At 56.3% G+C, this 23,638-nt stretch overlaps 1 protein-coding gene across 1 annotated transcript; it reads right to left on the minus strand.

Annotated features, from left to right (window-relative positions):
* Window positions 1-25: 25 nt before the first annotated feature.
* Window positions 26-21,985, minus strand: ISM2 (isthmin 2). Its single transcript, XM_037396096.1, has 6 exons — window positions 21,847-21,985; window positions 7,259-7,519; window positions 6,388-6,772; window positions 5,400-5,540; window positions 4,883-4,960; window positions 26-4,271 (listed from the first exon to the last, which is right to left on the minus strand). The coding sequence occupies exons 1-6, from the start codon at window positions 21,982-21,984 to the stop codon at window positions 3,754-3,756; spliced, it is 1,521 nt and encodes a 506-aa protein (XP_037251993.1). The 5' UTR covers window position 21,985; the 3' UTR covers window positions 26-3,753.
* Window positions 21,986-23,638: the final 1,653 nt, after the last annotated feature.

The raw sequence follows: 23,638 nt of genomic DNA on the forward strand, positions 1-23,638 counted from the left end.
CTTCACCCAGAGGAGCCGCCTGCTCCCCCCAGGCAGGGGCCAGCAACGGCGCCAGGCAGCTGTGAAGCCGACCTCCCATGCTGGAGCAGCAGATAACCCTTGACAGATGTGCAGCCAGCACAAGGCAAAAGGAGCAAGAGAAAAGGAGGGAGAACAGCTGGAAACAGCAAGAGCTTGGAAGTGGTCACGATTTATGCAGCAAATTAACAGCAAAGGGAAGTTGTGATCCCTGGAAAGCTTTGCAAATCCCCCTGTTATCATTAGCTGTTGGCTCTGGAGGCGGTGGGCCAAACCAGTTTTCAAGCTGGGATGATGCCGGTGCTTTTTTTCACCCACTCCCATGCCCAACACCTGCTTAAAGCAGTATACTGGTGTAAGGTTGGCTGGCACCCAGCTCTGGCCAGGCTGAGCATGGAGTAAAACCTGGGATCAGGGCTGAAGGCACAGGGAATGCATTTGCTTCGCAGCACTGACCCTGATCATCTTGTAGGAGACTCCCTTCCCTGCGAACAGAACTTCCCATATCCCGTGGCTGCGGCGGTGGGCTCTGCGCAGTCTCTGTTAGCTGCAATTTTTGCAGCTAGACACCATCAAATGCAAATGCTAAGGGAAGGAAGAGAAGCCACCAGGGTCTTTGCAGTACAGCTGGGGCTGCGGACCCAAGACATTCAGCACAGTGGCATCCCTCTCAACCAAAACAAATTGCAACATACGCTTCAGTCCCGACTGAACAACATCAGCAACACGTACATATATAAAGTGCTTTATTGCAGTATCAGAATAAAGAATTCTTCTCTATCAAATTTTGTCGGAATAAAAGACATATATTATATATAAAACCAAAATAAACTTCAGGAGTGGAAGCTTATGAGATTCATCACTTAAATAGCAGTGGGCTGGACAGAACCTTTGATGGGATATAGAAGCCAGTAAAATTTTGTGCTTGCTTAATGTCTACTTTTCTCATGGTGCCCCGCAAAGCCTCCTGGTGTCTAAGGTGCTTGTGTGAGGAACAAGGCTGCTTCTCATTTCTCATGCTCCAGTTCATGCCTGTATCATCCAAACCACAGAGGCAGCGAGGCAGAACAGCCTCCCAGCTTTCAGCCAGCTTTTGGGGGCAGGGGGAGCTCAATGCAAGAATTTTTTCTACTCGCCCTTGGACAAGAATTCCATTTACTACAAAAATTATAGTTTCTTTTTTGGGGGTTAGACTGGTTGACACACCCAGTATAAAGAGGAGGAGGATGCAAATCCTGAATAGCAGTCCTCACTATAAGAGCACTTGATCAGAGAGCAGCCAGTCTAACAAACAAATTGGCTGAGCTATGGAAAGTCTCCCCCAAGAAAGGCTGTTTGCAGACATCCTGCTTCCACATGTGCGTCCAATGCTGGACACTAGGCACATTTAACGGGAGGTTGTTTTAAAGAAGTTTCTGCGCTATTGGTAAATAAGCTCCTCTGAGAGTCTGCTGATGTTAATGATGACAGGATAAGGGAGACAAAATGGGAAGATGCTCTGCTAAATGGCAGAAGGTAACAAGCTCATCCTACCATGGCCTCGGCCACTCAACTGGCTTCCCACACAAACACCTCCATGCCTGTTGCTGAGCCTCCCCACACACATCCCAGGCCCCCAGAACCAAGCCACCAGATTACTGCACCCCCCTCTCAACCACCTCTTGATGACCTACCTCTTTACCAGAAACTAGTGAGCAGATGACCATTTGGGCTAGGGAACATGTAATGGTCATGAAAATTTACCAGAGCCTGGGTCTCCATCAATGCTTATTTGGTTGCGTTGTCCTTCTCACCCTTTGCATAACACTGGTCATCTCAGACTGCCCGCCTGTTGGGAAATGGATCGTGTTTGCCTATGTTTTGATAGCACCCGTAACTGAAGTCTGGGGATATGAGTGTGGAATAACAGTTAAATAAGAATAATTCACTGGTAACTTCATTAATACTTTTGTTTTGCCAGCCATGAAGTACTGAATGACCAAGGATGTAACATTCTATCAGTAACCAAGGCAAAATGATCAACATACACTCAACAGATACAAGACGCTCCCAGAAAGACTCCCCAAAGAGCTATCAGACTATGGATATTCACTGGCCCTAGAGAAAGCTCCTGCAAGGACAGACCTAGCACAGGACAGCCAACCAAGGACCTCTGCACCCAGACAGGTGGGGTTTTGTCCAACAGTGTCCTGCAGAAAAACAGAGTAGCCAAAAGCCTTGGGTGAAACCTCTAGTCTAGAAATCACTCCATTCTTCTTTACATGTGCTTCACTTGCTCATTTATTTCCTCTGATGCGTAAACTTTGCTAAATAAAGGTTAGAAGTTTCTGCCAGGCTCAGCAACTGAATGTCCAGTGATAAAGTTGCTCAGCCTGGTTTCTCTGCAGGAAACTTGGGAGCTCCCAAAATATGTTGGGAGAAACTGCCATGAACCTGACGCTGAATAAAACCCAGGCAATACCAAAGTGCCAACAGGGAGCATCGTGATCCATGACCTGCAGACACCAGTTATTGACATTCACACATGTGTGTCTTCCCCCTTCGGAGCCGCACTGGCTTGCCCGGCCAGGCAGGGAGCCTGGGGAGCGCAGGGTGCACCCACAACTTGCTTTCTCCGGGCTGCCCCTCGCTGGGGACCTGGGCAGACACAGCATGGAGCAGAGCCCCAGGCCAGCAGCAGCAGACCAGAGTGGCAATGTTGGGTGCTCCCAGCAGTGCCTGACTTGTTCCCACCCCCGTGGAGAACTCAGCTCAGTGCTTTTTGCTCCTCTCCATGGCATGAGTGGTGGCTGAGCTGCCTCCTGCCCGGCAGGGCTGTGGGTGAGAAACTCAGGACTTTCTGCTGGGTCATATCACGGGTGCTCCCGAGCACTAAAATGTGTCAGGGGCTGCCAGGGAGCTGAGGTGTGGAGGTGGGCTGGCAGTGGGACTTGCATGGGTGCTGCCACCCCACTCCCCCAGGCACTGAGGCAGCGGGGCTGAAATGCATACAGCTGGCGTGTCCCCTGTGCTGACCTCCACTCACGTCTGGCTTTGACACCCCGTGTTTCCTTTTGCAGCCAAACCCAGGGTGGCAAGGGAGCCCAGGTGGCCAGTTCCCTCCTGCCCCATGTACCCCCCGGGCCCATGAAACCCTGCTAAGCCTCTCCCTGCTCCTTCCCAACTGCGCATGGAAGAACCCAAGGAAGGGTCCCCGCTCCATGTGCACGGCTGGGACAGCCCTCCCCCTCCCTAGGAGGAACCCACCACCAGGTTCAGAAGTGGGCCAGCAGGTGTCCAGGCAAGAGCAGGCAGCTCTGCCTGCAGCAGGCCAGCTCCTCAGACGCAGCGTGAAGCCAGCAGGAGCTGAGGCCTCCTCACCCTGCAGACCCACCTCACCCTGCAGACGCTCAGCTTTCAGGTTGCATTGAAAGACCGTAGAGAACAAAAGCAGACGGGAGCAGCCCCGCGTTCCCTTCACGCCTCCCATCCCCTGTGGCTCCCCGCGTGCCAGCCCAGGCGCCCTGGGGTGCAGGACCACCCCAGGTGGCACAGCAGGGATCAGCCACAATAACCTCTGGCACCCTCAGGAATCCAAGGGGGGGCCAAGGCGTCCCACTGAGGAGACAGACAGACGGCACATCCTCGCCGCATGCTCGGTGCCAGCAAGGAGCCCAAGAGCAGGGCCAGGGCTTTGCCAGGCTGGGCTGGGGTGGGAGCCGGCAGCGGCCGCGGCTCCTCTGAGCGTGGCTGTGGCTAGTACTCCTTGGCCTCCTGCAGCTGGGAGAGATACTCCTCCTCGGTGGGGTTGTCAGCACACCGTTGCCCGTTGTTGGGGGGCCGGACGGCGTGGTAGCGGCTCCAGTCACCCTTGCAGAGGATCCAGGGCAGCATGTCCACCTTGTAGTGCAGCTCCGGGGAGAACTCGGTGCTGATGAGGTTGGGGACACCAGCCCCCTTGCCGCGGGTGATGAGGCGAGTGTGCTCGTCATAGCAGCAGTGCTGGGCAGCCAGGGTGGTGCTGTCGAGGGAGAGCATGGAGCGCAGGCAGAAGCGTGCTGTTGGCTTGTAGATGTCCAGGCGCTCCTTGGGGCCACTGGCGTCCCGCCATCGGAAGCTCTTGCCTTGCTGCTCATCGCGCAGGTTGACAGCACTGTAGACAGCTTCCAGAGGGTAGGAGCAGGGACAGCTGGGCAGGTCCGTCAGCACCTTGCTGAGGTACTTGGTGAGGAAGTCGCTCTTGCAGTTCAGCCACTTCTCGCAGCTGTCCACCTCTGGGGGGGGGGGGGGGAAGGCACCAAAAGGGTGAGGGCACGTGCAGCCCGCACCCCGCTTTACCCAGCTGCCCTTTGCTGGCAGCCTCACCAGCAGAACCAGCGGAGCCTGCAACAGCCAGGCAGGAGTAGCCGGGCTCCTGGGATGAGCTAGAGCCAGGCTCCATCCCCGAGGCGGTGACAGAGGGAAGGGGTCTCACGCTGGGGCAGAGCTGGGGCTCCTGGGATGAGCTAGAGCCAGGCTCCATCCCCGAGGCGGTGACAGAGGGAAGGGGTCTCACGCTGGGGCAGAGCTGCCCCGAGCAGGGGCTCTACACGGGGCACCCATTGCTACAGGGGCTGGGCTGGCAGCATCCCCCCAGGGCAGAGGGCAAGCGGCAGGCTGGCCGCAGCCACCGCGCTGTAAAGCAGGACCATGTTGTACCAGGGCTGTGGGAGGAGCGGGGTTTCCCAGCATGGCTGCCCATGCCTGCTTGCGGCAGCGGTGTGGGTGACTTAGGTCTGGACACCAGATGCAGGAGCCCCTGGCAGAGCCCCCCGCACCAGCCAGCCACCCACCCCGTGGGGTCTGGCACCGAAGCCCCCGGTGCAAAGCAGAGGCAGAGGCTGACCTGAGTTGAACAGCTCTGTGGTGTTGTCGTTTTTGAAAGGCATCTCCTCTGTGGGCAAGACCATTTCCCCCTCTGCTCCTTGAGAGGGGAAAAAAACCCAAAGAGCTAGCTGAGCACCAGGAGGAGTGGTGGGATTTTTTTTTCTGTGAGGGCACCAGACACTGTCCATCTTCCACCCTCTCTCCCACCACTGTTTTGGTTACACAGCCCTGCGCCTGGAAGGAAGGGCTGGCAGCGAGACATGCAGGACAGACCCACCCAAGGCTGTGGGTTATGCAAATCCCAGTGCAGGGACCCGGCTCTCATATGCCTCACGAGAGGATTTCAAGCTCCCGGTGAGAGCGGTGCCAGGAGTGGCACACCCAGCTGGATGCCAGCTCTACCACCCGGTCGCTCTCCACTGGGGAGCCACGAAGCCCCATCACAACCTCTCCGTGGAGACAAACCCCTGTGGTCATTAGCCCAGATCACATTAAACACAACTAGTTCTTGAAGCTGTGTATGGCCAAGGGCTCACCAGGACAGCGCGGCAGGTCGCAGGTCCTCGACTCCGTTGCTGTGCAGGCATAGCCACAGGATCGGGTCCTCTTCTGGTTGCCACTGCCACAGGTGATGCTGCAGGGGGACCATGGGCTCCACTCCTCCTCGTCTTCATAGTCTGTGCACGGCAGGGAAGAGGCAGAGAGCGGTGTACCCCAGGAAAGCCTCAGTGGGAGGGGAGCCAGCAGCCACCCAGCACCTCCCTCAGCTCTTCCCTGTCCCTGGGATGTCTTTTGCAGGCATGCAGGGCCACCACTGCCCAGGGCACATGGAGGTGCCCAGCCATGTGATGCCAAGGGCCAACCCTGTCCTCGCTGGCAACCCCAGGGAGGCAGCCCCCGGCAAAGGCTCTCATTCAGCTTTGTTCACGGTCATATTGACCCACACAGGCACTGCTGCCCACCCCCATCCTCACCGAACCCACCCGATGCACTGGCCATGATGCTGAAGCATCTCATGTTAGCAAAGGTTGCCTGATTTTGGGCTCGTGGCTGGGAAGCTGCAGGAGGGAGCTGCTGTGGTGCCCTGGCCTGTCCACCCAACAGCACCTGCCACCTAGCCCTCTGCAGCTCCTCTCCTGGGGGCTGCCAGGTCTGTGGCTAAGGCTTCTGGCACTGCCGTCATCGCAGGGACCTGAGCTGATGGCAGCAGCACTTGCCATTCACATTTACATTGTATTTCTCATCCGAGCATGCCTTCGCTGGAGTTCATGCTCCAGTCTGATTACACACAAGGACAATTCCCACTGGGATGCTGGCACGTCTGACTGCTGGAAGCCCCCTCTGGGTGCTGGCCTTGCTCTTTGGCATACTTGCTAATTTTTTAAGTAGGAGCTGAGCATCAGTGCGCTGTGATCTTGGGTGCAGGGCTGCTCCCCCTGCAGCGAGACAGGGCTGAGGGTCAGGCAGGGCAGGGGAGGGCAGTGCTGGTCTGCAGGGCAGCTGCACGTACCCAGGAGGACTCACCATAATTATATTTTTCCTTAAAGATCCAGTTCTTCTGCCCAGGCCACCGCTGGTCCCAGTCACCTCCCACTCCACTGAGCATGGACTCCTCCTCATACTCTGCTGTGTAATCTTCCTCATTGTCCTCTTCCTCCTCCTCCCTGTCCCCTACATCCAGGTTGTCATCCTCTTCCTCCTCTTCCTCCTCCTCCTCTTCCTCCTCCTCCTCCTCTTCCTCTTCCTCCTCCTCTTCCTCAGCAGGGTCGGTGTATTCCCAGAAGAGGGGCCAGAAGAGGTCTTTGTGGGACAGCCATTCAGAGGACGTCAAGGACCAGTCATTGCTTGTCTCCTTCAACAAGTCCATCTCCATCTCAGCCTGAGGATCATCTACCACTTCGATGGTCACCTGGAGGCCAGATATGAGGCAGGGCAGTGAGCCGAGGCACGGTCCCTGGGACAGACCTGCCAAGCCCTGCACTGGTTCTGAGGCCAGAGATGGTTTGGGCTACAGGACCAGTGAAGAGTGCAAGAGGTCTCGCCTCATGGGGAGGGACTGAGCAGGGGCAGAACAGGAGGTGCAGGAGCTGGTGATCACCCACAGGCACCAACACCACCCTCAGAAACTGAGAGGTCACTCCTGTAGGAGTGTTTGCTCCTGCTCTACAGAGAGGGGCTGGGGAGGGGGGGCAGGGAAAAGGCTGTGAGCAAATTCCTCTAGCAAGGAGTTTGCCTCTGCCAGCTATTTGCATCTGGTAGTTACCAAGAAGACAGATGGCAGCAGCCACATGGACCCCACTCACAAGATCTTTCCTCTTAGGGAACAAAACGAGGCTGGGGAACACACGCAGAATTCGCCCGCATCCCCCCCATCCCGCCCAGACCTGCTCCCCACCTGGATGTTGGGGTTCTGGGCGCTCAGGTCCACGTTGGCCAGCCCTGGCAAGCTCTGCAGGTCCAGCACGAAGGGCAGGCTCTCCTCCCGGCCAGCGCTGCCGGGCTGGGGCATCGCCGGGCTCCTGGCAGCCTGCTGAGCCATCCCCCGGCGCCTGTGCCGCCGCAGGCCAGCCTGCCCACTCCGCCTCAGCCCCCGCGCCTTCCCCGGTGGTGGCAGCTCATCATCCCCTGCCGAGCGGGGGTCGGACGAAGCAGAGACCTGGAGGGGGAAGAGGTGGTGAGGACATCTCCCGAGGGTGGCTGTGCAGGGAGCAAAGTGCTGCCCAGCAAAAGGGTTCTGGTCTCCTGCACCAAATGGCTCCTCTGTCCCATCTTATTGTAGCGTCAAGGCAGGAACTTACATGTTAATTAAAGTTAATAGCCAGTGGCCTGTGCTGTGCCAGGGCTCAGCCCCACTGCACCTGAACAATGTACGGGTCTGCTCAGGCTGGTGCTTCCCATCCCCACGACCACCTTCTCTGCACCCCTCTGCTGTCCCCCTGCCCATCCCGCCTGGCTTTCCGCCTCTTGCTCTTCCCTTTTGGCCATCGCTTGGTCCCTAGAGACGGGTAATGGCAAGAATTCTTCAGGTCGCAGAGTTATCAGAGCTCACATTTAATAATTTTATATGTTTATATAAAAAGTTTATAACAAGGGCCTTACGACAAGGGAGAAAAACCTCACCTAAATAAATTGTTCTGTAATGTTAGGGTAGACAATGTCAAGCAACACAGGTTTGATTGAGATTTCAGACGCTGCCCAAAGGCTACCACAGGGAGGGAAAGAAACTGCTGGTAGATAGAACCCAAGCACCTTTATCCCTTTGGGAAAGGCAAGATGCCCAGCTGAACAGGACCACAAAACTGACTTGCCAGTACTGCCAATGGCTTTAACCACTGTTGCTGCTGTGGCACGCAGTGTTTTCCAGCCAGCCCTGCCCAGGTGGCACAGGGGGAGCGGGCAGGGAGCCCCACCAGCCAGCCAGGAGCAGAGGGAAGCAGCCAGCGAAGCCTGCCAAACGGCCGGGCTCACGCCGAGTTCCCACGTTCCTTGTCCCAGCGCTCGGCACGCGCTGGCATGGAAGCGGGCGAGTCAAAGGGCCAGCCCGCTCCAGTGCACCCGAGAAACCGGAGATGGGAACAACTGGCCAAGCCCCCCCTTGGCATGGGCCACCTCTGGGAAGGTCTGCGGGGCCCTGCAGCTGAAGGCTGGGAGCAGAGGTGCCCGAACCCCCCAGCATCTCTGCCAGCAGCTGCCTATTTCTGGCTGCCCAGCTGAAACCCCCTTCTGTTCCCAAGCTCTTGCCCTTCACGCCAGCCCAGCCGAGAGCCATGGGATTAACGAAGAGAGCGGCGTGCCCCCTCCCCACGGGGGGGACACGCAGAGAGGCATTTCTACCTGCAATTAGAGCCAGATGGTTTGGGGAAGGACTCTCCTCCCTTTCATCCTGATCACTGGAGCACTTCAAAGGCAGCTGGAGCCTGGCCAGGCTCTCATGAGCGCACACAGCCTGTCCCCAGCCCTGTGCCCGCACATCAAAGCCCACGACTCCCCCGTCCCAGGGGGAGGGAAAAGAGCAGCAGGGACGCTGCTGGTCCCTTGGCTGCTGCCCAGAGCGCGCTGGACTCGGGGAAGGGCCGGTGACAGACTTCACCAGATGGGTCCGGAGGAGACAGGGCTGCGGGGAGGCGTTTGGGGCTCACCCCTCTCTCTGGCTGGGAGGGCTCCTGGGGCACCGCTGGCAGCAAGCGTGGCCACAGATGGACCCACTGCCCCCACTTTTCCCACCCAGCTCCCTTTGCCCCTGTCCAAAACCCGCAACTGTTTTGGGAAGGACCCACGGTAAGGATGCCTGGCTCTGCCCCAGCCTGTCTCACCCCCTCGCCAGGTCTCTTGTGCCCAGGGACTCCCTGGCAGGGAGCAAGGAGGAGCCCAGGCGGAGCAGAAACAAGGGGCGGGGGGGTGCAAAGAGCCAAACCTGGCCGTGTCCCACTGCTGGCACACTGCACACCAGCCGGTGCTGGGTTTGCTGCCAGCTGCGTGTGCCCAGCGCAACCCCTGCACCAGGGGCAGCCAACAGCCCTGCCGGGCTGGTGCTCCTGCCTAGTTGGCAGTGAGCTTATTGGGGCTGGGTAAGCTCGTTTCGCAGACAACCCAAATTTAATACACATGAAAGTGAGGTCTCCTCTAGCAACAAGACCCAAGCTCACCCAAGGACATCAGAGCAAGCCAGCCAGGAACAGACTCCAAGTCTCCAAACTTACACTCAGTGCCTAATTCAGATTTTACGCCCAAACAAGCTCAAGAAATTCAGAGTACTGTTCCCACAGGGGATACGTAAGACTGCCCCAGGGGAGCTGGCTCCGAGAGTGTTGCAAGGCGAACAGAGCTCCCTCAGCTCCCAAATCCTCCAGAGGCACAAAGACCCCAGGGGTGTCTGCCCTGGGTGGCCCAGAGTCCTTCAGCGATGGTCACGGCACTGCAGCCCCCAACCCTTCCCTTCTGCAACTGTCTACATTGCTCTGAAGCTGCATCAGGTTAAAATTTATCCCTGCATCAGAAGACATCCCACCTGAGCAAGGTCCTGCCCAGTGCCCTGCCCCAGTCGACCAAGCCATGGATTTTAGTGAGGTCCTATGAGGCCCAGTGCTCCCTCTGAGTCACAGCATCCATGGCACCACGATCCTGAGAGGCAGATGTGTCTTCTCCATGTCACCAAGGGGCTCCTGCCAGCCACGCAGGCAGCAGCCCTCCAGGGTCACCCTTGCTGCATGACACCCACCCTCTCCTCCACCTTGCCTATGGAACAGCTGGATAAAGCTGTCAAGCCTGGAGCTAAGCCAGCTCCCCACTCCTGCCACCGGGGAAGGACACTTGCCACCACAGCACAGAAGCAGAGGGTGCAGTGCTGGGAAGCCATCAATCTCTCGCAGCTGAGCCCCAGCCTTCTGGGACCAGCCAGCACCAAAAGGAAAAGACAAAACGGGAGCTGCCGCAGTTCCTTCTGCAGACACTTGGGATATCCTGCGTGGCTGGGAATAAAGGTTTCCAGGGCATGAACCTGAGAGAAACTCTGGGGCAGCACTTGGGAAAGAGTATGCACTTTCCATTTGTGAAGACCATCTTTAGGCTGAAGGCTGTAAGCAGGATCACACACACCTCCCCACCAGCCCAGGAGCCCTTCCCACATAGTTCAGGCTCTCCCGTGTGTGGGGCTGACCACCTAAACCCTTGGGGCACAAGCTCAGCACATATATTAGGAAGGGGAAGGAACTCATCAGCAATTCTCCCCAGTGTCATGCCTAATTTATACGTAACATGGGTGACAGGGTGTATGGAAAAGGTGTAGGGAAAGGCATGACATCATTTCTCTAAAGACTAGAGGCTGGTATTTTCTCATTTCTGGTCCATACACCTCTATTAAAATGGCTTGGAAATCTGAAGAAGGAGAATAGAGCAGCCACGAAACCATTTCAAGGGATGGAAAGACTTGTCCAGTGAAATACAATTCGTTTGTCTTGTTAAGAAGAGAAAGCAATGACTTGATCTCCCAGTTCTTTAAGGCAATAATCCATCAGGCACCAGAGACGCTCTAATCCAGAACAGAAACACATAATAGGAACCAACATGTCCGAGTCAAAGCCAGACAAATTCAAACGAGGAGCAAGAACATGCTTTTAACGCCATAGGTGATTAACCACAGGAACAAGCTAACAAGGAAAGTGGCAACATCTCTTGTGGAGACAGTCAAACCCACGTCACTGGGCTCAACACACATGCACCACGTCTGTGCTAGGGAATATACTCAAGGATCTAATGATTTCTTCTGGTCTTAAAATCTGTGATTTTGTTATAAACTTCTCCAAGACTCTGAACTAAACCTGGGTTAAGAAAGCATATGACCGACGTCCATGTGCTACAGCTCTTATGCAAAAGTGATTAGAGATGTGACATCTCAGGTCCTACAGGAGCTTAAAACGTGAAAACTTCGAGCAGTCCCCGTGCTGCCCTTTGGCAAGCAGGGACAGCACTAAGCTGCCACCACAACCACAGGTACTCATCCCTCCAGCTCGTTCCTCAGCATCTCCGCAGGCACCGCAAGCTGCCAATGAACCCACCGGCAGCGCTTTTTGTAACTACACACCTTGCTGAGCAGAGCTGCTCTTCATCACGGGGTTAAACCCAAGCCAAGTATGCTGGAGATAAGTCCCGGGGAGCAAAGCACTGCTGGAACCTGTGCATCAGTGGTGTGGAGCCAGTGAGTGAGTCCCTCGCACAGGGACCCTAGGATGAGCTCTGGGGATGCAGCGGCCACCCACACCCATCCCCAGCCAAGCAGCGAGTGCATGAACACGTTCCGTCTCCACTAGAAAAACCCGGGCACATGGGAGTCAGAGCAGAGGCAATGTTCCGGCAGTGCTTTGGGCTTGTTAACACCGCAGTGAAGAAAATTACATATTTGCTAAAGCCCGGCCTTGCACTGGGCTATAATTATAAGGAATGGGGGTTTTGTTGCTTAATCATTACTGCTTGTGCCAGGTTTCCTTTGAACAGTTTTACCTCGCTGTACTGGAACAAGAAGCCACCAGGAGAACTCTTGATTGTTCCCTGAATAGAGCCGAGTCTACACAAGCATCTTCTTACTCCTTCCCCCAAGCTCTCTCCGACATTATTTTAAAATCTGTCCTGCAGTTTGTTCCAAACTTGCCCACTTATGAATTAGCCAAGTGCAAAATAGAAATCAGAACATATTTTTTTCTTTTCCTTTTTTTTTTTTACCATAAAACTTTTCCTTCCATATTCACCCGAATGAACTGCAAAGGTCTGGAGAAAGTTTTAAAGAAAAAAAAAAAAATCTTTGGACTGAAACTGGGCAGGAACAATTCCAGAGCAGTGTTTCATTACAAAGGTTCTGTGGAAGCAGAGGGATGCTGCTTGCTTGCTCCAGAGGTAAGCCCAGCCCGTCTGGGGGCAGCTCTGGGGCTGTAGTTTGCAGAAAGGCTCAGGACAGTTTTTGCTGGTGGGAGTGGGAGAAAGGGGAGGTTTTCCCAGTGTTTTTTTCCAAATTACTTTTTCCAAGTAATACTGTTGTCTCTCTAAAATAAAGCAAGGTTGAACAGCCGGCTAATCAACAGGAACAAATGCAGATGCCATGCTGCCTGCCATAGTGCTGGACATGCTCTCTCCTCGATGACCCCATCACAGACGCTGTGCAAAGAAAAGGCTTTTTTAGCCCAGCCAGCTGAGACCACCTTAGCCTCCCCACAGCCCTAGTTTGATCCTCCTGGCTCACAACCCACCCACCAGCACATAACCCATCTACTGGCACAGTCTTTCAGACAGATGGAAAATCCGCTGGATGCACATCAGACAAGTGACTCGTGCTACCCATCCGCTCATCACCTGCTTGACGGATTTCCACGAACTGTGCCAAAGCACAGCGTGCTTCCAGAGGTGTCAACAGCTGGGTGGGTACCTATGGGGCAGGCAAAGATGCCACCTAGTCCCTGTTACTGTCTGTAAGACTTCCCAAGCCACAATCCCAATGATCAGACAGAACACCTTTAGACCTATAGGCAGGTAGTTCAGCAGCTGCCATCACTCAAGAGTTTTGACAGGCGAGCTCTGGAAGTTCTGCCAGAGGTAATTTAAGGCAGTGGACACTTCCAGCTGCCTCCTTCTTCTTCTGCCCTGGGTTATATGCCTGCCTGCAAAGGGGCTGTGGCACAAGTAAAGAGCAGGACCCCAGCCTTCCAACTGCTCTACTCACTGGTCCACCTCAAGATCAGCTTGCACTCGAATGCTGTTTTTGGTATTTTTAAAATAAAGGCATACACACCTCCCTTTAGGTTTTGGGAGAGCTCTGCAAGTGCTTGTGGATCAGACAAGGCACTCGGTTATCACGCTTGTGTGGGCAGATCTTGTTTATGACAGACCAGCAGGAGCCAGCACCAAACTGTGGGCTGTACAGATAATTATTATGCCCTCACGATTATAATTTTCTGTGCGGTTATCAAAATACTTTAGATCATATGGAATCACTCTTTTCTAACTACCTTCATCCCAACTGTCTTGAGTAGGGGCCTGCGGGAGGCAGCATCGAAGGCTTCATGTCACATTTATTTTCAAGTCTCACATTTATTTTCATGTCTCACAGTCGCGACAACTGTAATCTCAAATCTCTTTCCAAGGTCAGCGAAGCGACTCAGCTGCCCCTGAGGCAGAGCCAGCCCAGGAGCAGAAGACACCACAGCACGGAGAAGCAGCAGCACGCAGCGCTGCCAGGAGCAGGGACACAGCAGAGCCGACTTGGTGCAAGACCGACAGGGGGGCAGTGGGCCAGGCTGCTGTCGGCGCTGTCACCGCGCATCCCCGCCGGCACAGCCCGGGGCTCCCACTGCGGCCAGCTCTTCTGCGGGCACGCCGGTGAGTAACTTGCCCGTGGCATCCTCGGCCAGCTCCCCAGGTCACTCATGACACAAGGACAAGTAGGAGCCTGGTGGCTTTTCACCTCTCACCATGCCTGGCTCTGTCCTCCTCAGTGTCACCTGCAGGTGTTTCTTTACCGTAAATACCTTCTCCCTCTTTAATACTGAGACAAATACCGTAAACCCCACATTTTGCAGACGAGGCAAATGACCTCCCCAAGGTCTCTCTGCTAGGCTGTGGCAAGGCCAGGAATAGATGCAGGTCTCCCATGTCATACTTGGAGAAGGCTTTCAGAAAGGTCCACCACAGCTCAGTTTCTCCTCCCCACCGGCCCCCCAGGAGGGACTGCCCTGCCTCCCACATGGATGAACCACACTGGCCTTGCAGTGGAGAAACTGGGGCACCTGGTTAGCACCACTGGCACGTCCCAGCCCAGCAGCCGGGGCTGCCCTCACACCAGAGACTCTGCCCAAATGCACAGGTCCAAGGGCCAACCTTTGACAGGTGGTGCCTGCTGCGAGGAGCCCAGCAGCGGCAAGGCAGCCTTCCCTGGGGAGGGGGTACCTGGAGACCTCCGCGGCAGCTGGGCCAGCTGGAAGCTGCTCAGATAGAGCGCAGCAGCAGAGTTATAGATAGAGCAGGGCCCCCACTGGGACTGCATGGAGACGTCCCTGGTGAGGTGAACAGACACACGTCCATACCCTCTGGTCCTCTCCAGCAAATGCTCCTGCTAGGGCACATGTTTTCCGTTAACATACTTGAGCTGTAATACGCGTAAGCTCTTAATGCATTGGACTGAGTTGCCATTAACTTACTCCAACTCTAAACCCCCTGTGCTTCAGTAACCATTAACTTGTTCCAGCTAATGATGCACATTTGCTAGCCTGCACACCGTAACCCTCTGACTGCTCCAGCTGCTGCTTCCTTCCCCGCCGCAGCCCAGGCAAAACCACAACAGGAATAAATCCCCAAATACACCAAAGCAAGCGCAGAAACCAGAGGGACCAGAGTAACGCTGGCCTCCCCCTGCCCCCCCCCCCCCAGCCTGCTAGAAGTTGCAGTTGGGGGGGGCACTTGGGGCAAGCAGGAGCACAGGGGGCACCCGCTGCCCTTGTCCCACGCAGGGTGCACAGGCTGCCCCCCACCCCACCCCCCCCCACCCCCCCAGGCAGCAGGGCAAGGAAGGCAACCGACTAAACAGATGCAAATCCATCAGGGATCCCTTCAAAAGACAAAATGGGCATCTGAGCTGGACTCAGAGCATGTCCATGCCTTGCACGGAAAGGGATCCAGGCAGGGATGCTGCATCTCAGCTTCCCAAAGAGGCAAAGCCAGGGTGACTTTGCCAGCAGCCCAGGTGCTTGACTGTAGCTCCCCAGCCTGGGGGTGAGCTTGGCTCCCCTCCCCAGCCCAGTGGCAGGATTTAATGACTCCCACACATCAGCATGGGGTGGAGAAAGGGTCTCAGGGTAGGGAAACTTTCCTCTCTAGCTCCAGTTTATATTGTTCATAAGCTTTTCCAGGACAGTCCCTGCTACTTCAAAGTGCCTCACCAAAAAATAATTACTTTTTCTTTCCCCACCAGATGGGAGCCTGAGGCTTGCGGGGCTGCAGAGACAATTCCAAAGTCAGAGGAAAGCTAGGGCACATCCAAATGGGGAGCCCCATTTGCCCAGCATCTTAGCTCCCAGCTGACCTCTTGTCTTCCCTTTGGCCATTCACTTCCCAGTGGGATCTCACCCGTAACCCCAGGACCGGTCCCCAGGGTAGGCACAGACATGCAATAGCTGAGCTGTAATCCCAGGTACAGGGGAAGCCCAGGTGCACCCAGAGACACCCACAGCACTTCTGGGCAGCCCCACATCTCCTCCACGGAGGCATGAGGGGGACCACCCCGCAGATATGCCCCAGGAGAGAACTAGATGCTCTCCTAAGGAGGATCTTTGATTTTAAGGAGCAACCAGCTTAACCATGTAACACAACCATAGTGTCCCCAGAGGGGAAGGCAGGGGGGGAAGAGCAGACATGAAGACATCCGTACACCATCTTCTCTTGCTGGAGGTGCTGCATGGCATGGCACAGCTGGCCTCCCCTGGGATTTTGGCTGCGGTGGGAGCAGCTGCAGGCGAAGGGGAGGGCAGGGAGGGCAGCAGGAGCGGTAGGGAAGAGAGGACATCCCAGGGAGGTGAAAAGATGCCGGCCCTCCACTGGGGTGGCACCTCCTGCAGCACCCTCTGGCCATCCCACGAAAAATATCCCCTCACCCAGCAACTGCTTCGGGGCTCGGCTGCCAGAGAAGAACCAGGGCTGGCTTGCTCACGCCCAGGCTCAGGCTGCCGGGGCTGGGATGCAGGAGAGCTGACCTGAAGGGCACCATACCCGTGCCACGCCAGCCTCCCGCTGCACCCTACGTGACAGAGGTTCCCCTGGCTCGGGACATGCTCCCAGCCCTGCCTCGCACCCCAAGTTCCGTGGGATACATAAAGCGCTGGCAGACTGGGCCAACCAACAGCTTCTAATCAAAGATAAACCCACGACTCACCACCCCTTCACCACATGCATGGACACCCCCCAGGCACCTCTAACCACGTACCCATCTTGCACCCATCCAGCAGTGCTGGGGACCAGAAGGCGGCAGGAATTTACTGGAGACTAAACCAACCTGCAGCCAAGGAGGCATCAGTGCCCTTCATGCCAAGAGCCACAGGGGAATCAGAGGCAGGTAGGTCACCGTCTTTTTGGTGTCTTCATCTCATAAGTACTGAGACGAAGTGTATCTCATAACAGCTTCTCAGACAAGCCCCAAGAGTCCCTACACACAGGGAACATGCAGAAACTGAACTGCTTGGAAGCAATACCATGCGGGCTGACTTTCACAGCTGACCAGGTAAAAGCATCTGACAAGCCCAATGAAGGTTCCCTGAAAAATGGTCCACAAAAAAAAAAAAAAAAAAGAAAAAAAAGTCTTGCACTTTTGCAAGCTTCTGTCTGAAACAGAAACAATTTTCACAGCAGTACATGGCTGCAATCTCTTCCCTGCTTCTTGGCTATAAGCTCTGGTATTTTATAGGAAAATCAAACCTCTGGCTGGCAACATTTGCTTTGGAGGAGCCGGACAGCACGTATCACCTTGCTGTCATGACTGTAGCTCAGAATGTCCTCAGGCTTCCCTATGGGAAGTGTCCAGACATCTTGTTTGGGGGATTATTCCGAGTGGAAGAATGTATTTTGGAACTCTGGAAAACAGGCGATCCCTGGTTTGCACTCCCTACCCCCAAGACACTGACAAGAGGAAAGCAGGAATTAGTCCCCAGCACACTCCCACCATCACCTCGCTGGGCTTGGAGGCACCACAGCTGGAGGCAGGATGAGTCCCTCAGCCTGCCTGTCTGTAAGGAGAAGGTCTGCAAGAGCAGGACACTTTTGGGAACCCAGAGAGAGGGCTGGGCAATGCCCTGTGGAGCGATTTATGCCTAATCTCTTCCCCTTACATGTGCCTTTTACAGGAACCCCTTTGATTGTAACAATGGGAAGGCAGCAGACCTATTCGTGCAGTGAAAAGGGAAGAAGCCCCCTTGTCGGGCAGCTTCCCTACACCCGGCTCCCCTTTGTTTCTGCTCCTGCCTCAGCCCCAGGGCGGGAGGGTTTTCAACTGTGTTGACTAAGATAATTTGGCACTTCTCAAAAGGAAATTTGCTACAAAGGGTGAAGTACCTCCCTGCACACAAAGAGCCCCTTTCAGAGCGGAAGGATGCTTCAGTGCACGTTTTGTACCCACAAATCCGACCTCCGCCAAGGACAAAGCCAGGGACAAGAACGCTTAATTGCTGATGAAATGAAAAGGTAAAAAGCACATCCGCAGGCAAAATGACTCTGCTACTGACACAGCCTGCAGTGGCCGCAGGGATCTGGCTGTGCCCTGGCTGGGGTGCCCCCACTCAGGGCAGGTGTGGGTGACAACACAGGCTGGAGGTCCGCGGTGGGGCGAAATGGCACTGGGGAAAGCGAGACCCTCTTCTCAGCCTGACAGCCCTGGGGAGGCCAGGAGGGACCAAGAGCTCGGGGGAGGCACACAGGAGGCTCCCACAGACCTCCTGGCAGCCCACCACCCCAGCGGGTCCACAGGCAGCGTTTCCAGGCTATATTATGGCTCCCAAATGTCAGGGCTACCCTGGCTCTACAGCCTCCTGACAAACTTCACTCAAGCCCAGCTGGCATTTCCCTTTAACACTTTTTACCTAGTACTGCCACATCACATTGCTGTGGAGCTCCTTTACTCTCTGCTTCTGGCTATCTGGCCAAGCGCGCATCTCTGCTACACATTTATTTCTTAAGCACTCCTCTGCACTCAGACTCCCTATGCACAGGGCAGATCAATTTAAATCAAGATCATGATTTTTAATCAGCAAGCAAAACATCTTGGTGTAGACCTCCAGTTTTAAACGCAGTTTCCCATCCCTACCTCTGCATGATGGAACCAGTAAATAACACGAACTGTTGTTACTCGTTTCCTTATTTCTCAGGGGCCAGGAGCCACTCACACCAGGTGCTGACAAACCCACTGATTTGCTGCCAGCTACAGCCCTTATGCTGCGCTTGGTATTTCTTTTGTTTCCCTCTGTTGTGTCTTATAGCAGACACCAGATTGCTCGCAGCCTCAGACCAGGGGAACTCCCAACAGCAAGCTCCAGCCTGAACCTCGGGGAGCCCACTTGCCAGTGCTCTTGGCCCCCTCTCTTAGAGTGGCTCCCTCCTGCAAAGGAGGGTCCACCAAGCCCACCAGAGCTGGGCCGGGCAGGTTGGACCCTCCATAACCCACTGCTGGCTTGCTCAGCCACACCCCTCGCCACCAGGATGCTCGCTGCCAGCACCCCCATCACCCTTACCGCTGGCACTGTTGCTTCTACGCGCAGTTATTGAAGCAGTTGTGTTGGTTCACACAGACCTAATCACCTCTAGCATCCACCTTTCTAGTGTGTTAGAGCCCTAGCTATTTTCTATTTACTAGAAGAGCACTGGAACCGATCGGTGTCAGTTGGAAAGAACCCAAACATCTTATTAACAATGCTCAAAGCCAATATTTTGAAATCCAGTGAGTTTATCAAAACATATTTTGCATTTGACTCCTCTGACTTCATAAATAAACAAACCATTAAGCAACGTGATAAGCTGTCTCTTGTCTCCACAAGAGACATAAGATTTTCCAAGTGTTCAGTTACACAAATCTGAAGAGCTGCTGGCATGGGTCAGCACTCGGACCTGTCACATTTTTTGCCCATGTCAGAGCGTGTGATGCATGCAAAAGTGCTTCTAAAAACCCTGCTGTACACCTGCCTGCTGCTTCAGAGCCCACCTGCCTTCCCAAACATCACCAAAAAGCCTCCAGATAAGCAGGTATCCTCTCTCATTAGATTTAAGTCACAGTTTGGACAGTATTCTGCCTTTTCAACTTCCAGTCAAATAGAATGAAGAAACAGAAAATATCCTGCTGCATCTGTTGCTTGTGCTGGGCTCAATGTAACTCAGGCAAAGCTTTTCCGTGCAGTATCACAGCTGAGAAAATGTAAATGCAAGCGCTTGCTCCTTTGGGAACAGCTGGAAGTAATGGATCCTGACTGAGGTACAGGATTTTGGGATATACTGATAAAGCTATTGCCCAAAGATAAAGCACGTGTTCCCTCCATCCTTCCTGCAATTAGAAGATTTTCTAATTAAAAAATTTACTGAAAACCTTAGTGGTTTTAATTTTCCTAAGTTATTTTAGTATAGAAGTGCAACTCTGAGGCTCAGCACAGATTATAAAATCTCCCATTCAATTCCAAACCTAGGAAAAATCTTTTCTTTAAATAAAGATGTTAAATTAGTCTAAGTTATATATTAGTTTAATGGTTTTGATTGTCTATCTGCTCTGCTCTGTCATTTCTATTTTTCTCTTCCCGGCCCCCTTCATTCTACCCACATCTGTAGGGCATTACCCATAGTGTAACCAATACTCCAGCTGTGGCTGCCCTGCTGCCATAGAGACAGGACGTATCAGCACTGCAACAGGAACCATCTGTGCATATGACCCAAAATCACTCTGGCTTTTTTTTTTTTTTTTAACCACCACACTGCTGCGCTTGTGCTCTCCGCTTTAGTTCTAACAGCCGGGCACGACTACCCCAAAATCTCTCTGGCATGCACCAGAAACAGAGGATTTTCTCCCAGAAATGCAGCCAGAAGACACAAGGCAACACCTACTGCTTTCTCCCTACCATGTGAACTGTGCAGCCAGCACCCCGAGGGACACAGGGCATGCACGGGAGCACCAACAGACCCCCAGAGGAATCCATTCTTCATCTTCCTCCTCGCTCCTAACCTCCACCCGCCAACCTTTGCCTGTAAACATCTTGTATGTTTGTATTCCTGTGAGAAGCAAAGATCCCGGGGACAGAGGGTGCGCTGTGTAAGTGCCGTATGTGATCTTTGGCCGGCTGCACAACGCTCCCCATTCACAACCATTCACAAACTGGGACCGACAGCGGGTTGCCCCGCTTCCTGATGTATTTTAGACATCGGATAAAAAGGAGCCACTGAGATCGCATCCCGCGGTGGGGACCTGCTCAGCTTCCTAACGTGCAGTTTGTCCCTATCCTATGCCCCCTGCCACAGGGCTGCAAGACTTTCCCGGATTTCAAGCGTTTCAAGGGATTTCAATCCTGCTCCCTCTGCAGCCGGGTCCCAAGCACACTGCCTGGCATCCGTCTGCCAAGTGAACCGGCATCTATGTCCAATACCAACACGGTACTACCAGTGCTACAGCACAGAGCATCCCCAGCAGTCCTGCTAGAATCTGCTCGGTCCACCCTCCAGACAAAACCATTACCAGGCTCGACTGGTGGTACTTGGCTGGACACGGCCCGTGCTCCCTCTTGCCCACTGGCCAGGCTTTCCGTGTGGCAGATTCCTTCTTCGCACTTATTCACTGGATTTCCTGCTGGAGCAGAGTTCTGTGCATCCGACAGGAGCTGGTGGCATGACTCCTCCACAGATCAGCCGCGTGTTTTGGCAAGAACCAGCAGTAAGGCACATTCCCATTGCTCGGCACCTCCTCTGCCAGTCCGGCTGACTCTGCAGATCCAACGTGCTGCTTCCCGGGCTGCTGTGGATCGCCAGCATGGGCTGAGCTGCTCATACCCCGTCCTACTCAACCTCCTCCTCCCACTGTTTCTCCCACGTCTTTCACCCACCTTTAGCAGCAGCATTCTTCAAAGGTATTTTTTCAAATACAGCTCTGCTGCCTGAACCTCTTCTTCTCCAGAGAACAGTTTCAGGACGTTAACAGCTTGCTGCATCCGTTCAGTTGTCCGTCTTTCTAATTCAAACCCTTCTCCCTGCCTTCCTGGCAGTTTGTTTCTTCCCCATTCCCTGCCTGGCATCCCCATCAGGTCTCACCAGTTGGTTTCCAGTCTGACCAGTCCCTCACCTCCTGCTGAAGTTTCTGCTTCCAGGATCCTGAAGCCGGGACTGGCCAGACTCGGGCTCTGGAGGGACCCAGGCTGGGGGTCCCCAGGCCGCCGGGATGAGGGGGGACCATGACCACTCTGGAATCTGCCCCAGGGTCATCCCAGCGGGAAGGAGAGCCGGTGGCTGAAATCCCTCAGTCCCTCACATCTTATTTTTGTAGTAGCGGAGTTCTGGAGTTCCTGGCAAGCCACCAACCTTGCTCATTTTACTGGCAGCGGCCAGGCCCCCCCGCTTCTCCTACGAGGAGTGTTGCCCCCGGGGAGGTCGGCACCTTCCCGGGCACTGGGGCTAAAGCACCTAAACCAGCCCTTTTCCCGCAGCCGCTGCGCGATGCAGAGACCTGGGGCCACCCCAAAACCCCGGGGGCGGGGAAGGGGCTCTGCCCCGCCGCAAGCGAAGGAGCGGCCCAGGAGAGGGGGCGCAGCCCCGCTCCCCCCGCCGTGCGCTCCCCGTCCGGGGCGCTGCTCCCGCCCGGGGTGTCCCCCCGGCCCCGGGCACCCCCCGAGCGGCCGGGCTGCCCCGCTCAGCCCCCCCCCCCCCAGCACGGGGGAGGGTGCGGAGGGCCGGCCCCAGCACCCGCCCGGCTCCGTCCTGCCCCGACGGCTGCCTTACCTCCGCCAGCTTGGCGCTCCGCTCCCTCGGGCTGCCGCCGCGCTGCCTGCCGAGGGGCAGCCCCCGCACCGCCGCCAGCACGGCGGCCAGGAGGAGGAAGCCCAGGAGGAGCAGGACCTTCCCCCTCATCACAGGCATCGCTCCCCCCTCCCGCCCCGCCTCGCACGCCCGGGGCAGGCGGCCGCGCCGTGCCACACTGCCCCGTCCTTCCTCGGAAAGCAAAAGGAGCACGGCGAAAAAAAAATATTTTTTTTAAAGAAAAAGAAGGATAATATAGAAAATATCGCAGCCGGGAAGCGCGGTGCCCCGCGAGTGCGGCGGGGGCCGGGCAGGGGCCGGCGGCCCGGGACCCTCTGATCGCTGTTGCGGTTTGCCGAGCACGTTCCGGTGCCGCCGCTCCCCCGGGCTCGCCCGCCGGTGCCACTGATGCTGAAGGGTGACTCTGAAAAGCTTCACAAGTGTGTGCGGGGGGTGGGGGGTGGGGGGGGGGAGAGAGGGCTTCGCCTCCCCACCCCCCTTCCTAATCCTTTCGGCAATCTGATTTCTTTCCCTCCTCCTCCCCCGCCGAGGCACTCCCCGGTGCTGCCCGCGGCTCCCCAGGCAGCGCCGGGCACCGGAGGGCGGGCGGGCCGAGGCCGGGCTCCTCGCACCGGTCAAGCCCCTCCCGGGCGAGCGGCGCGGCCGCCGGCCCCTGCCCCGCTCGGGGGCTGCCGGCGCTGCCGGGCCGCCCCCCCGCTCCCCCCGAGCGCTGCCCCCTCCGGGGCGCCGCCGGCCGCCCCTCCCCTCCCCTGCCGGCAGCTGCATGGCCCGGGCGGCCGCGACACCCCCCGCCTCCGCCCGGCGCTGCCCCTCCGCCGCGGCGGGGCCGGGCCGCCGCTCTTTGTTCCGCTACCGGGCGGCGGCTCGGCCGGGGCGGCACCGGGCGCTTCCCGCCGGGGCAGAGCCCTCCCGGGCGGGGCGGGGCGGCCGCGGGCCCCGGCGGCTCCGGTCCGGCCGACTGAGCGGGGAGGACGGAGGGACGGGGGGTCAGAGCCCCGGTGCGCGGAGCCGGGTCCCAGCTGAGGAGGCCGCCCCGAGCGCACGGCAGGAGCGGGGGGCAGCGGCCCCGCTCGCCGTAAGGCTGCCTCCCCCCCGGGTGCCCCCTCTCGCGCCGGCAGCATCTTTGCCGGCCCCCAGCCCGCCGGCAGCACGGTGCGGCTGGTCCCTCGGGAGCCGGAGAGCATCATTTCCCAGGATTTCCTTCCAGGCATCCAGCAGCCTGCGGAGGTGACGATTAGGGAAACACACTGAAAGGCGGTCTGGCAGCCCACTTTAAAAAGGTGCCAGTGCTAGCAGAGACCCCAGCAAGGGACACCTAGCAGGGACAGGGACACCTAGCAGGGACAACCCCAGCCCGACGTGCCCACAGCAGCCTCAGCACAATCCTGAGAGTCACCTGAGCCCATCTGTGCCCCCAGGGCTGAGCACGGGAGCGGCACCTCCTTTCCAAGCCCAGACATCTGGTTTACACAAACCTAGGGCTGGGATGAATGGAAGGAAATGTTTCAAGCAAGGCACAGGCTCCAAGACAGATGTGAGGTCAAGAATCCCATGCGAGGAGGATTAAAAAGCCCTTTCAAACATCTCATTAGCAGCATGACAGCTGATAGCGGCCTGACACTCTTCACAGCACCCAAGGGGAGGAGGCGGCTGCGGAGCCAAGCCAGCTCTGCGTGGCTACTGCGGAGCCAGGGCAGGCACCCACAGGAGGGCTACAGGCCAGGCACGGCAGTAGCCCCTGCAGACCTGGCTC

The sequence above is a fragment of the Falco rusticolus genome, chromosome 7 (assembly GCF_015220075.1).
Source record: "Falco rusticolus isolate bFalRus1 chromosome 7, bFalRus1.pri, whole genome shotgun sequence".
In the NCBI taxonomy this organism is placed as follows: domain Eukaryota; kingdom Metazoa; phylum Chordata; class Aves; order Falconiformes; family Falconidae; genus Falco; species Falco rusticolus.

Excerpts from the sequence above, each read along its gene's own strand:
- ISM2 (XM_037396096.1), bottom strand. The coding sequence starts at position 21,984 with ATGCCTGTGATGAGGGGGAAGGTCCTGCTCCTCCTGGGCTTCCTCCTC. Across the intron at positions 7,520-21,846 it reads GGAGCGCCAAGCTGGCGGAG|GTCTCTGCTTCGTCCGACCC; the intron begins GTAAGGCAGCCG and ends TTCCCCCTCCAG. Across the intron at positions 5,541-6,387 it reads TAAGGAAAAATATAATTATG|ACTATGAAGACGAGGAGGAG; the intron begins GTGAGTCCTCCT and ends TGCCGTGCACAG.